At 45.4% G+C, this 12,111-nt stretch overlaps 1 protein-coding gene across 1 annotated transcript in view; it reads right to left on the bottom strand.

The window, feature by feature from the left end:
- CMTM8 (CKLF like MARVEL transmembrane domain containing 8) overlaps positions 1-5,432 on the bottom strand; it is a 107,257-nt gene extending 101,825 nt beyond the window's left edge. The window contains exon 1 of the mRNA XM_044252624.1: positions 5,012-5,432. Within this exon, the coding sequence (XP_044108559.1) occupies positions 5,012-5,158 (147 nt within the window). The 5' untranslated portion in view covers positions 5,159-5,432. The remainder of the gene's footprint in view (positions 1-5,011) is intronic.
- Positions 5,433-12,111: the final 6,679 nt, after the last annotated feature.

Raw genomic sequence — 12,111 nt, 5'->3', positions numbered from 1 at the left:
CTCACCGCCAGCCTCCTGTGGTTATCACTTCCGGATGAATCCAGTGAAACATCAAAGGGGAGCTCCTTGCGACAGTCCAAGCAAGTCAGCCTTCAGGGTGGAGGACAGAGTGGGGAAGGGTGTGGAGTGGATCTGGGGGACAAATGGGAGATATCCAGCGCAGATGGCCATAGCAGTAAACGAAAGAATAGTTTGTAAGTGACTGCATCCAAAAAAAAAAATACAGATAAATGATACATAACCACTTGAACAATTCTGGAGTGGTTTTTTCCAAGTGCTAAATAGTGATTCACTCAGCGTTCTTTAACAGTGGTGCTGTTGGCAATTGGTAAAGCAATTCGTTGTTGGGGACTGTCTTGTGCACTTCAGGACATTTAGTGACCCTGACCCCCAGGGCACAAAACACCAGTAGATGCTTCAATATTACAATAACCAATTTTTTTTTCAATTTTAAATCCTATCCCCTAGTAGTACCATGCCCATTAGGAACCACCATGGGAGCTAGAATTACAGGGGGTTTTTCTTAACTGCATTTTTCTATATTTTTCTACAAAGACTAGGTATTGTTTTGTGAAATGGAAACTATGGTCACTGAGTTTTTCTTTTTTAAAGAATTCAACAGGATAATATGATTTAGATTCCAGCTCTCGATAAATTCTACTCATCCCTCCCCACCTACGTCTGCTTATGACAGTAAGCACACGAAAGGTGACCTGACATTATTACCCGAATGCTGTAATTCATTTTGAAGTCACCAATAACAGGAAGGGTGCAATTAACTCAGCTTCTGACAAACCACTTTAATTCTTCAAGTACTCGTAATTATTATAAGATCACAGCATCCTACAAGTCACGGGTCAGGTACTGGATTGCTTCTAGCTTGTTATAAAACTTTAAACGGAAGGAAATGACTACAATTTGGTTTCAACACAATGTTACATTGGCACAGCCCAGTGTTTGAGTAGGTTAGCTACAACCATTTGCTCCTGTGGGAAAGCCAGGGCTAGTGAATTTGACAACAGATTTGGGGAAACATTGTGTTTTATTCTCTACTACTTCATTTCTCCCAGATTCAAGCAGGAAGTCGGAGTCTTAGCAATTCTTTGTCCCGGTATTTGGTGTTTATTTTTCGAGGCAGAAAATAACATCCTTCTCGGGACAGGTCTATCTGAATTCCAGGGTGGGGACAGCAATAGTTGGAAACCTGCTCCCCTCACAACCCCCCAATAAAGACTCAGTGGTACCATATTGCTTTACTTCTAAGAAACCATCGACAGTAAGCCACATCCTGATTTAGACATTAAAACACGAACCAGAAATATCTTAGATCAATAAAGCATATATCATTTAAGATGATTTTTCAGATTTTTATTTTAGAAATTCCCCTAACTTAAAAAAAAAGAAGTATTTTTAGTTTGATAGGTTCACACTACTGATAATAATTTAAGCCAGCAGAATTTTGTGGAAAGATAATTTCAGAATATGTAACAAACCTTTAATTTTGTGCACTCTTTGACACAAAACTGTACTTTAAAGAACTTTCTCTTGAGAAAATCACTGCATAAATGTGGAAAGAGGGACAAAGAAGGAAAATTGCTATAACACTGGCTATACTAGTAAAACCTAGAAACATGTTAATTTTATTTTTTTTAACTTTTATTTCTTTTTCTTTTGAGAGAGATGGAACATGTGGGCGTGTGAAGCGGGTGGGGAGTAGGGCAGTGAGGGAGAGAGAAAGAATCCCAAGCTGGCTCCACACCCAGCACAGAGCCCAGTGCAGGCTTGATCCCATAACCCTGAGATCATGACCAGAGCCAAAATCAAGGGGCAGACATTCAACCAAATGAGCCACTCAGTCACCCCGAAACATGAAAATGGAGGAAATCAAATATGGTACTTCCTTACAACAGAAAACTGTAATAATTGAGAGATCCAAGATCCTGAGAAATGCTTAGGGCATGGTAAGTGAACACAGCATGTCACAAACCCATGAGTAAAATTCTAAGAAAATACATGAATAAACAAAAATAAGGGATAAAAGGAGTTTCAGAAGAAAAAAAAAACAGAAATGTAAAAATCACTTTAAAAAAATCTCCTTACACATACATGAGCTTTCCTGACAGAGAAGACATGAGGTCCCCTGTATAATGGAAGAAAAATGGACTCAGAAGAAGGCACATTAGGATGAACTGAAAGATTTCTTAGGGAAAAGATCCAGAAGGTAAAGAAAAAAAAAGGATGAAGAAATGAAATTTATGAAAACAAAAAACAGAACAGCTCAAAGGGAGTGGAGGACTACTTTCAAAATGCTGAAGGAAAACAATTTCCAATCTAACATTCTTTACCTAGACAAACTATTAATTATGTGTAAGAGTTAAATCAAGATATTTTGAAAGATGTAAATCTCTATTCACACATATATCCCTTCTCAGGAAATGACTAAAGTCTGTGCGGTTCCCCCACAGTAAACTACAATAGTAATAATAAAAGGGGTTTTGTAAGGCAAAACAGAGAGGAATACTGGTCAGGAGAAGCAGGAGACCCAACCCAGAAGAGAAGGGGAGAGAAAGAATCTCCAGAGTCTTGTTATAGACCCCATGCTGTCACCTGTGCCAAGGTGAGAGGCCTGGTGGGAGCAGGGCAGAGGCTCCCAGAAAGGGTCGGTCGTGAGATGATGACTTTGACAGACTCCCAAATGTCTCTCACTTGCCTGATAGGAGATTTTGACAATTAAGGTAAAATTAGTGCTAAACAGCTAGAGAATGAAGAAATGGAAAAAGAAAATTACTAATTCCGGGAAATAAATTGGGCTGGAAAGGAAAAGTCCTCACAGACCACTCTGGCTCAACTGTGAACAGCATTTATGGTGTCGTAAGGTCAACTCTTAGTCCTTAGTCTAACCTAAAATACTGTGGGAGACAGGAGGGATATATGTATAACACGGGGTGGGGTGTGATGGGTAAAAGGTGGTCTGAGAGGGCTAAAGCCTCATCTCTCAGAGGGAGAAGCCAGTGGATAACACCTACAACTGGGAAAAAAAAAAAATCAAGGAACAGATTATAAACATTAATGGCTCTAAGAGATTTGAAAGTGAGGAGAGGGTGGGGCAAACTTAAAACTCTGCCTGTAAGACTGATAAACGTGTATATATAGTCAAAAATAAAAACTGGGGGCACCTGAGTCGCTCAGTCGTGAGGCGTCTGCCTTCTGCTCAGGTCATGATCCCACAGTCCTGGGATGGGGCCACACATTGGGTTCCTTGCTCCATGGGAAATCTACTTCCCCATCTCTTACTCCCCCTGCTTGTGTTCCCTCTTTCGCTGTGTCTCTCTCTGTCAAACAAATTTTTTTAAATCTTTTTTAAAAATAAATAAATAAAAATTAAAAAAAATAAAAATTGAACTATTATAGTGGTATGAGTAATTTTACTCACCTATTTTTTCCACCCTAGAAAAAATTATTGAAATCTAAAAAGATAATATGCCAAAATATCAATGACTCATGGTTATTTCTAGGGATGGGATTGTGGGCCATTTACATTTTGTCCTTCACTTTTCTATTTTCTGAAAAAGCATGGAACAGGAGAAGAAGCCCCCATCTCTGACTTCAGCTTTATTTGTTTTGCTGGAGCAGGGGAGCCTGCCAACTACTTCATTCACACAGCAAATATTTGTTGAATTCCTATAAGCCAGGCCCTGCAAGGTGAGTCCAATACCGTAATCTTTTTTATTGGTTCTCCTGAAGTCCTCTCAGTACCAGCTGAGAGAATCAGCTGCGGGGGGGGGGGGGGGGGGAGGGGGGGGGCTGGGCTGAGCCAACCTTTCTCAAACTTTAGGTGCTAGGGAATCCATTCCCTAGATCTGGAGTGGAGTCTGAGACTTCCCAGGAGCAGGGAAACTGCTTGATGTACACAGGTTTAGTTGGGGGTTTCTCAGAGAAAGCATCTGCGTCTTCTGCCATGTCTTTACCACCACAGCCCACATTCTCTCACCCCATAAAAGCTAGATTTCAACTCCACCAATGTGTAAATGAATGTGTGTGACATATGATGGAGAGGGGACTAGTTAGACAGACAAAATATCAGTATCACCACTCTGCAGTGAAGAGCAGGGCCCTAGAGTCAGGCTGACCCACCACCCCCAGGTGGGACTGAATTCCCCTCTCTACACCTCAGTTTCTTCCCATGGAAAGTGGAATTAATTGAAGACACCTTCACAGAGTAGGGCTGTTGTGTGGGTTACATGAGGGCACAAAGGCATCTAAAGGTCTTGAGGGAACCCCAGCCCCAGCCCATGGACCCTCATGGAACCCTTATGTCCCATGAGGACAATAAACAGTACCCACTACTAGCCCTGTGAACAGGGCTCCAGACAAGAAGGACTGGCTGGGACTTCAGGAGAAATCGCTTGATCTCTCAGCCTCCATGTGCTGTGAAGAGGAGAAGGCACAAGCCAGGCCTCCTGTCCAGGAATGTTCTGAGCCTCAACCAGGATGTGCACTGCACCAGGCAGGAAGCCTTCCAGTCCTCAACGGGGCTGAGCTCCTCAGATTTTACTCAGTAAAAGTTTCTTCATTCACCTCAATTTTACTGCCACGGAGATCAATCAGCAAAGAAAATGTCTCCTCCGCTCCGAGTTTTAGAAAGCTTTGCTTTTAGGGAGGAGGCCATCCACGTGGAGGTCAGGCAAGGGAGGCATCAGGTGTCCGTGACACTCATTAACACAAACTCAACGCCCCCCAAGCATTCCGCTCCCAAGGGACGCCAGGACCACCGAGAGGGCCCAACGAGTCGGGTCTCTGCCCGAGTAGACATCCTGGGTGGGGGTCAGGACCCTCTTTCCGATGAGAGCGCCAGGTGATCGTACCTCGCTCGGAGAGGCGGTCTCTGAGTTTTGCACTCTGGGAAGGAGGCGAGACGGAGCCAAAAGGGTTCCCTGGAAGCGGATCTGCGGAGGCACGACGCCCAGGTCCACCAGCGCCTCCCCGCCCCCCCCGCGCGCCCGGCACTCACGATCTCCGCCACGATGAGGAGCCCGGGCAGGGTGCGGAGGAACTCCCGGTCGTAGGCGAAGCTGCTGCTGCTCGTGGAGAAGTTCTCGGCGAAGGAGCTGGCAGTGGTGGTGACGGTATGCGAGCGGGCGCGCTGCGGCTCCTCCATCGCCGCGCCGAGGCCGGGCTGGCCCCTCCTCGGGGACCCCCCGTGTGTCTGGGGCTGGACGCGCGGCCCGGAGTCCTGGGGACACCGGCGGGGGGGAGGGGAGCGCTGCGGGCTCGGGGAGGGAGGCGCGCCGGGGGCGCCCCCCGGGGCCGGTCCCGCCGCGGCGCGTGTCGTACGAGTGCTCGGCGCCCCCCGCTCCTCCGCGCGGGGCTCTCGGCTGCGCTGGGGCCCAGGAGGAGGAGGAGACCGCGCGAGGGGAGACCGCCGGGCGGCCGAGCTAGGCGGCTGAGGCCGGGAGGAGGGGAGGGGGCGTGGAGAGGGGCGGGCGCGAGGCGGGCGGGAGAAGGACCGCCCCAGGGAGGCGCTGCGGGCCGGCGGCCTCTTCACCTGTTGCCGGGGCCGGTGCGGCAGAGAGGGCACTGGTTGGCGGTGGGGGTCGCGGCGCTGGCGGCCCGGCGGGCAGCGCGGAGGAGGGGGCGCGAGGGTCCCGGGCGCCTGCCGCAGCCCGCCCGCGCAGCCTCCGCCAGACCCCGCCTTCTCGCGCGGGCGGCTCCGCTGACCTGTCTCCTTCCACCTGGCGGCTGGGCCAGGGCTGCGGGGCCCCCGGGAAAGCGCGGACTCTGGGGGCTCTGTGGCCCCGGGAGTCAGCCCGCTCCGCGATAACAGAGGCCAGGGGTCCGGGGTTCCCGGGGTCGGGGGTGGGGGTGTGACTCGAACGGGAGAAAGAACGGCCGGAACTCTGACCCGGCCGAACCTTAGACCGGAGATCGATGGGAGGCCGCTAGGACTGCCCGGGAGCCGGCCAGAGCTTCTCCCCCTCCCTCTGCGGCCGCCACCGAGGGCGGGCGTTGTTTCCTGCCCCTCCGGTTGGGAACAATTTGAGGAACCGACTTAATCGCTGGGCTTCGAGGGCGAGACTCTTACAGGCGCTCGCACTGGCTCTATCTGGGATTCGTGGAGTCTGAGTGACGGCCCCTGGCCGGGAGACGGGACGGGGGAGTGATTCGGCGTCACTGGTCAAGATGAATCAGTGCGACCATCCCGTGGTACTCGGAAGGAAAGCTCGAAAGGTGTGGATTATGCAAAGCGAAGTTTATGACCAACGGGCTATGCTTTTCTGGGATGGGGGAGGGGATGAGGGTGCTGGTGAGTGAGACAGCTTGTTACAGGGTCAAGTTAGACCTGAGCTCCAACAGGGCACTTCCATTTTTCACCTGTGTGACCACGAGCCAATGGCTCCACCCCTTTTGGCCTCAGTGGGGCCACCTGTAAAATGCAGGCTCTGAGAGACTGGTCCTCTTGCCAGAAAGGGGATCTTTTGGGTGGTCCCTCCCTCTCTTTTGTAAGAGGCTGGCAAGAAGCGAGTTTTATTGGGAAACGACCAAAAGGAAAGGAATAGTAATTTAGTCACAAAGGGCTGCTTCCAGGTCACTGGAAAGGCCTTCCCTCTGATCTGCTGCAAGACAGATCAAAAAAGAGGTCAGAAGGGACCTTTTATTCACCATGTCCTGTCAGGTGAGAAGAAAGCAAAAACTGTATCTAATAAAACAGGGAGTTCGATTCTTTGTAAGTCTAGGGTCTAGTCAGGATCACCTCAGGGAGTAAAAGTTAAGGCTTCAACAGCATTATAAAGATGAGGATTTGGAGAAATTCCATCCATGAGCATTTACTAAGCCCCTTGTGCTGGTAGGTAAATACAACAAAAATTGAAATAATGGCATTCTTCCCTAGAGCAATGGTTCTCTTACCCTAGGAATCTGTCAGAAATACAAGTTCTCCAGCCCCACCCTAGATCCACTGAGGCAGAAACTCTTGAGGACAGCCCAAGAAGCTGTGTTTGAACAGGCTCTCCAAGGGGTTCCATACACACTTTGGTTTGAGAACTTCTGCTTTAAAGAACCTGGCCGTGCAGCTGGGGAGATCAGGGGTGCACATACAAAGTGGCTGGGAAAAAGACTATGGCATCATGCACACGACATTTAGGGAATGCAGGAAGACAGGAAGGAAGTCTAGACAACTCTATTTCTGTAATACAAAGGACAATTCTTCTCAAAAAACAAAAACAAAACCCTTGGGCCCACGTGGATTTCAAAATTCAGATTTTTTTTTTCTAATTTAAAAAGGTAAAATATACACAGACCATATATACTACATAACACCCTCAGTGAGGTCTAGAGTGGCACTTTTGTCCAACACAGTCATGTTCTGCAATAAAATATATGTATATATGACATAAGTTTGTGTTTGGGTTGTCTATGGCAATGTAATAAACACTCCCCAAACGTGAGTGGTGTAAAATAACCATCTTATTTGCTCCTGAATCTGTGGGTCAGGAATTTGGGCAGGGTTCTGCTGACAGTTTCTTCTGCTCCATGTGGTGTTGCTTGGAGTCATTCATGCAGCAGCTTTCAGCTGGCGGCTGGACAGGCCTGAGAGTCCGAAGAGGCTTCACTGATGTTCTGTTGGTTTCCATTATGGCACTTCAGTGCTCCTCTGTGTAGTCTTTCTCGTCATGAAACCTGGGTGTCCTCACAGTATGCTGGGCTTAGAGTAGCTGGACTTCTACATGACAACTGTCTTCCAGGACATTCTAAGAGGGCCAAAAAGCTGAAGTTGTTGATATCTTTTTTTTTTTTTTAAGATTTTATTGATTTATTTGACAGAGAAAGATCACAAGTAGGTAGAGAGGCAGGCAGAGAGAGAGAGAGGAGAAAGCAGTCTCCCAACCAAGCAGAGAACCCGATGCAGGACTTGATCCCAGGACCCCAGGATCATGACCTGAGCTGAAGGCAGAGGCTTAACCCACTGAACTACCCAGGCACCCCGAAGTTATTGATGTCTTAAGGCTCAGCCTTGAGAGCTACACAGAATCATTTCCAGCACATTCTACCAGTTAAGGCCAATGACAAGAGCAGGCTGGATCTGCATGGGGGGATGGGGAATAGAAGCAGAAAAGAATGTTGGCCATCTTTTAATCCATGAAGTAGGATAGATGAAAACCATAGATAGCATCATATCAGTTTGGGTCAGGTTTTCCATAAAATAAATTTTCTGCAAACTTGAGAAGACACTATTAGTTTTTAGCCTTTTAGTTTCCAGATTTGCAAAGAAGCAATTGTACAACAGATGCTGACAAAATGGCTGCCCCTTTCCAAATGCTGCATCAGGTGCTCTTCTTAGGTTCAAGTGCTCCTCTTCTGCCTGGAATCATCCTGATCGGTATTCCTTCCTCTAATAATACCATTATCCAAACTCCCCTCCTTCTTCCTGCCTGAAATCCCAGGCTCAAAACTGGGCTCACATCCCTCTGTGCACATTGTAAGGGCCTCTATAGGGTGCCTCAACCTGTCTCTTCCCAACCAGTCTAGAATGCTTTCCTTTCCAGCCCCAGATACATTTTCTTATGTCTCTGTAGGTGAGACCACTTTATAACCAGCTTGACTCAGCCTAGAAAGCTTCCGACCTTTACCCACAGCTCAAATCTGCATCCTTCAAAATCCAGTTCAAATACCTCCTTTTCTGTGATTTCCTCTGGAGACCCATAAATCTTCTTTTCTTCTTTGCCACAGAATTCATTAATTGTGTACATTTCTCTTTTCCACGTCTTGAAGGTCTATGAATGAACCTTTTTTTGGCTCCCTCCTGCCATAGGAGGTACTAAATGAATATTGAAACCCAACTTTATTCATTAAGTGCAGAAAAATAACAAAGAAAGAAAAGATAAGCCCTACCCTCCCATAAAAGACTTCATGCAGAGCAAAGCTTTGAGTGGGGACTTGTGGAAAGCATATAACTGATAAAAATGGAGGAGAAGGAGCCTGCAGGAACAGCCCAAGTGACAGCACAGTGCCAGGATGAGCCAGCATGTGCACATAGATACAGAAGAATCTAAGGGGATCTCTTCACATGGAATGAGGGCGATGTGTGAAGTGTAACACGGTAGAGGGCATATACAGAGTCTGAGATATAGTTTCCACAGGACTGTATCACCCAACAAGCATGTTTTGAGACCTACACTTCCAAGGGTCTGTGGAGCCCAGGCCATTCCGTGAGGACCCAAGGCTCATCAATGATTTAATAAGTGGACACCTTGTGATTTCTACCTGCTGTCTCAGAGAGGAGCAAGGGGCATTCTCATTTATAAAGTCATTTTCTGTTTTTTATTACTATTGAAGTACAGCTGATATGCCATTCTATATAGTTTCAAGTGTACCACATAGTGATTTGACACTTCTGTCCACTACTGCGTGCTCACCATGGTAAGTGTAGTCACCATCTGTCATCACACAACATTCTCACAGTATCATTAACTATGTTCCCTACACTGTACTTTTCATTTTCGTGACCTCTTTATAACTAGAAGTCTGGGCCTCTTAATCCCCTTTACGTATTTTGCCCATCCTCCCACCCATCTCCCCTCTGGCAACCACCAGGGTGTTCTCTGTATTTAAGAGTCTGTTTCTTTTTGTTTGTTCTTTTGTTTTTTAGATTCCCCATATAAGTGAAATCATATGGTATGTGTCTTTCTCTGTCTGAATTTTGCTTAGCATAATTCCTTCTAGGTTCGTCATATGGCAAATAGCAAACTTTTGTTCTTTTTTATGGCTAAGCAATATTCTGTCCATATCTATTCATCTATCTATGGACACTCGGCCTGCTTCCATGTCTTGGCTATCATAAATAATGCTGCAATAAACACTATATCTTCAATTAGTGTTTTTGTTTTCTTTGTATAAATACCCAGTAGTGGAATTATTGGATCATATGATAACTCTATTTTTAATTTTTTGAGGAACCTCCATACTGTTTCCACAGCAGCTGTACCAATTTACATTCTCACCAACAGTGTGTGAGGGTTCTCTTTTCTCCACATCCTCACCAACACTAGTTGTTTCTTGTCTTTTTTTTTTTTTAAGATTTTAAAAAATTTTATTTTAGAGAGAGTACATAGTGGGGCAGGAGGAGGCGGAGGGGAAAAGAATCTCAAGCAGACTCTATGCCCAGTGCAGAGCCCTACATGGAGCCTGATACACGGCCCGAGATCATGACCTGAGCTAAAACCAAGAATCAGATGCTTAACCAGCTAAGCCACCCAGATGCCCCTTTATTGTCTTTTTGATCATAGCCACTGTGACTCATGTGAGATAATATTTCTTTGAGGTCCTTATTTGCATTTCCCTGATGATTTAGTGATACTGAATATTTTATTGTATGTCTGTTGGCCATCTCTATGTCTTCTTTGGAAAAATGTCTGTTCAGATTTTCTGTCCATTTTTGAACCAAATTATTTAGGGTGTATATGTGTTGTAGAAGTTTTTTTAAAATATATATTTTGGATATTAATCCCTTATCAGATATATTATTTGCAAATATCTTTTTGCATTCAGTAAATTGCCTTTCTGTTTTGTTGATGGTTTCCTTCACTGCACAGAAGCCTTTATTTTGTTGTAATCTCAATAGTTTACTTTTGCTTTTGTTTCCCTTGTCTGAGGACATATATCTATAACTATGTTGCTAAGGCTGATGCCCAGGAGATTACCCTCTTTCAGGAGTTTATAGTTTCAGGTCTCACATTTAGAACTTTATTCCATTTGAGTTTATTTTTATGGATGGTTTTAGAAAGTGGTCCAGCTTCATGCTTTTGCAAGTAGCTGTCCAGTTTAACCAATACCATTTATTGAAAAAAAAATCTGTCTTTTCCCCAGAGTATACTCTTGTCTCCCTTTGTTGCAGATTAATTGACCGTATAAATATAAGTTAATTTCTGGGCTCTTCATCCTGTTTTGTTGATCTATGTGTCTCTTTTTGTGCCAGGACCATACTGTTCTGATGACTACAGCTTATATGGTATGTCTTGACATCCAGGATTGTGATACCCTCAGCTTTGTTCTTCTTTCTCAAGATTGCTTTGGCTCTTTGGGGTCTTTTGTGATTTCCTGCATATTTTAGGATTTTTTTTTTAAGATTTTATTTACTTATTTGACAGACAGAGATCACAAGTAGGCAGAGAGGCAGGCAGAGATAGAGGGGGAAGCAGGCTCCCTGCTGAGCAGAGAGCCCGATCCCAGGACCCTGGGATCATGACCTGAGCTGAAGGCAGAGGCTTTTGTGTTTTTTTGTTTTTTTTTTTTTTAAAGATTTTATTTATTTATTTGACAGAGAGAAATCACAAGTAGGCGGAGAGGCAGGCAGAGAGAGAGGGAAGCAGGCCCCCTGCTGAGCAGAGAGCCTGATGCGGGACTCGATCCCAGGACACCGAGATCATGACCTGAGCCGAAGGCAGCGGCTTAACCCACTGAGCCACCCAGGCGCCCTGAAGGCAGAGGCTTTAACCCACTGAGCCATCCAGGTGCCCCTATTTTAGGATTATTTGTTCTAGTTCTGTGAAAAGGGTCTTATGTATTTGATAAAGATTGCATTGAATCTAGGTTGCTTTGGTTATACACTATGTTTTCATAAATTCTCCAAAAGATACTATTTTCCCATTGTAATTCATAAGTAACCATGCAGTGGAGAAACCTGTGGGACACCACCAGACATCAAAGGTAGCCCAGACAGCATGAACATCCTGATACAATGCATTGAGAAGAATGCATCAGTTTTGTGATACTCTTACCAAAATGAATAACCCAAATTTAATCATGAGGAAAGAACAGACAGAACAAAATTGAGGGACATTTTAAAATTAAATGTCAAAAAAATTTTTTAATTAAATTAAATGTCAAGGTCATGAAAGACAATGGAACACAAAGGAACTGTTCCACATTGTTAGAAACTAAGGAGACCTGACAGTTAAATGCAATGGGAAATCCTAGACTGGATCCTCGTTCAGAAAAAGGATATTAGCGAGACTTTTGGTAAAATCTGAATAAACTTTGTATATTAGATAACATCTTTGTACCGATGTTAATTCTATGGCTCTAATCCTGGTACTCTTGTTGTGTAAAATGTTA

The sequence above is a fragment of the Neovison vison genome, chromosome 6, assembly GCF_020171115.1.
Source record: "Neovison vison isolate M4711 chromosome 6, ASM_NN_V1, whole genome shotgun sequence".
In the NCBI taxonomy this organism is placed as follows: domain Eukaryota; kingdom Metazoa; phylum Chordata; class Mammalia; order Carnivora; family Mustelidae; genus Neogale; species Neogale vison.
Note: the sequence above shows the minus strand (reverse complement) of the source record. Positions and strands in the feature narration are given on the sequence as shown.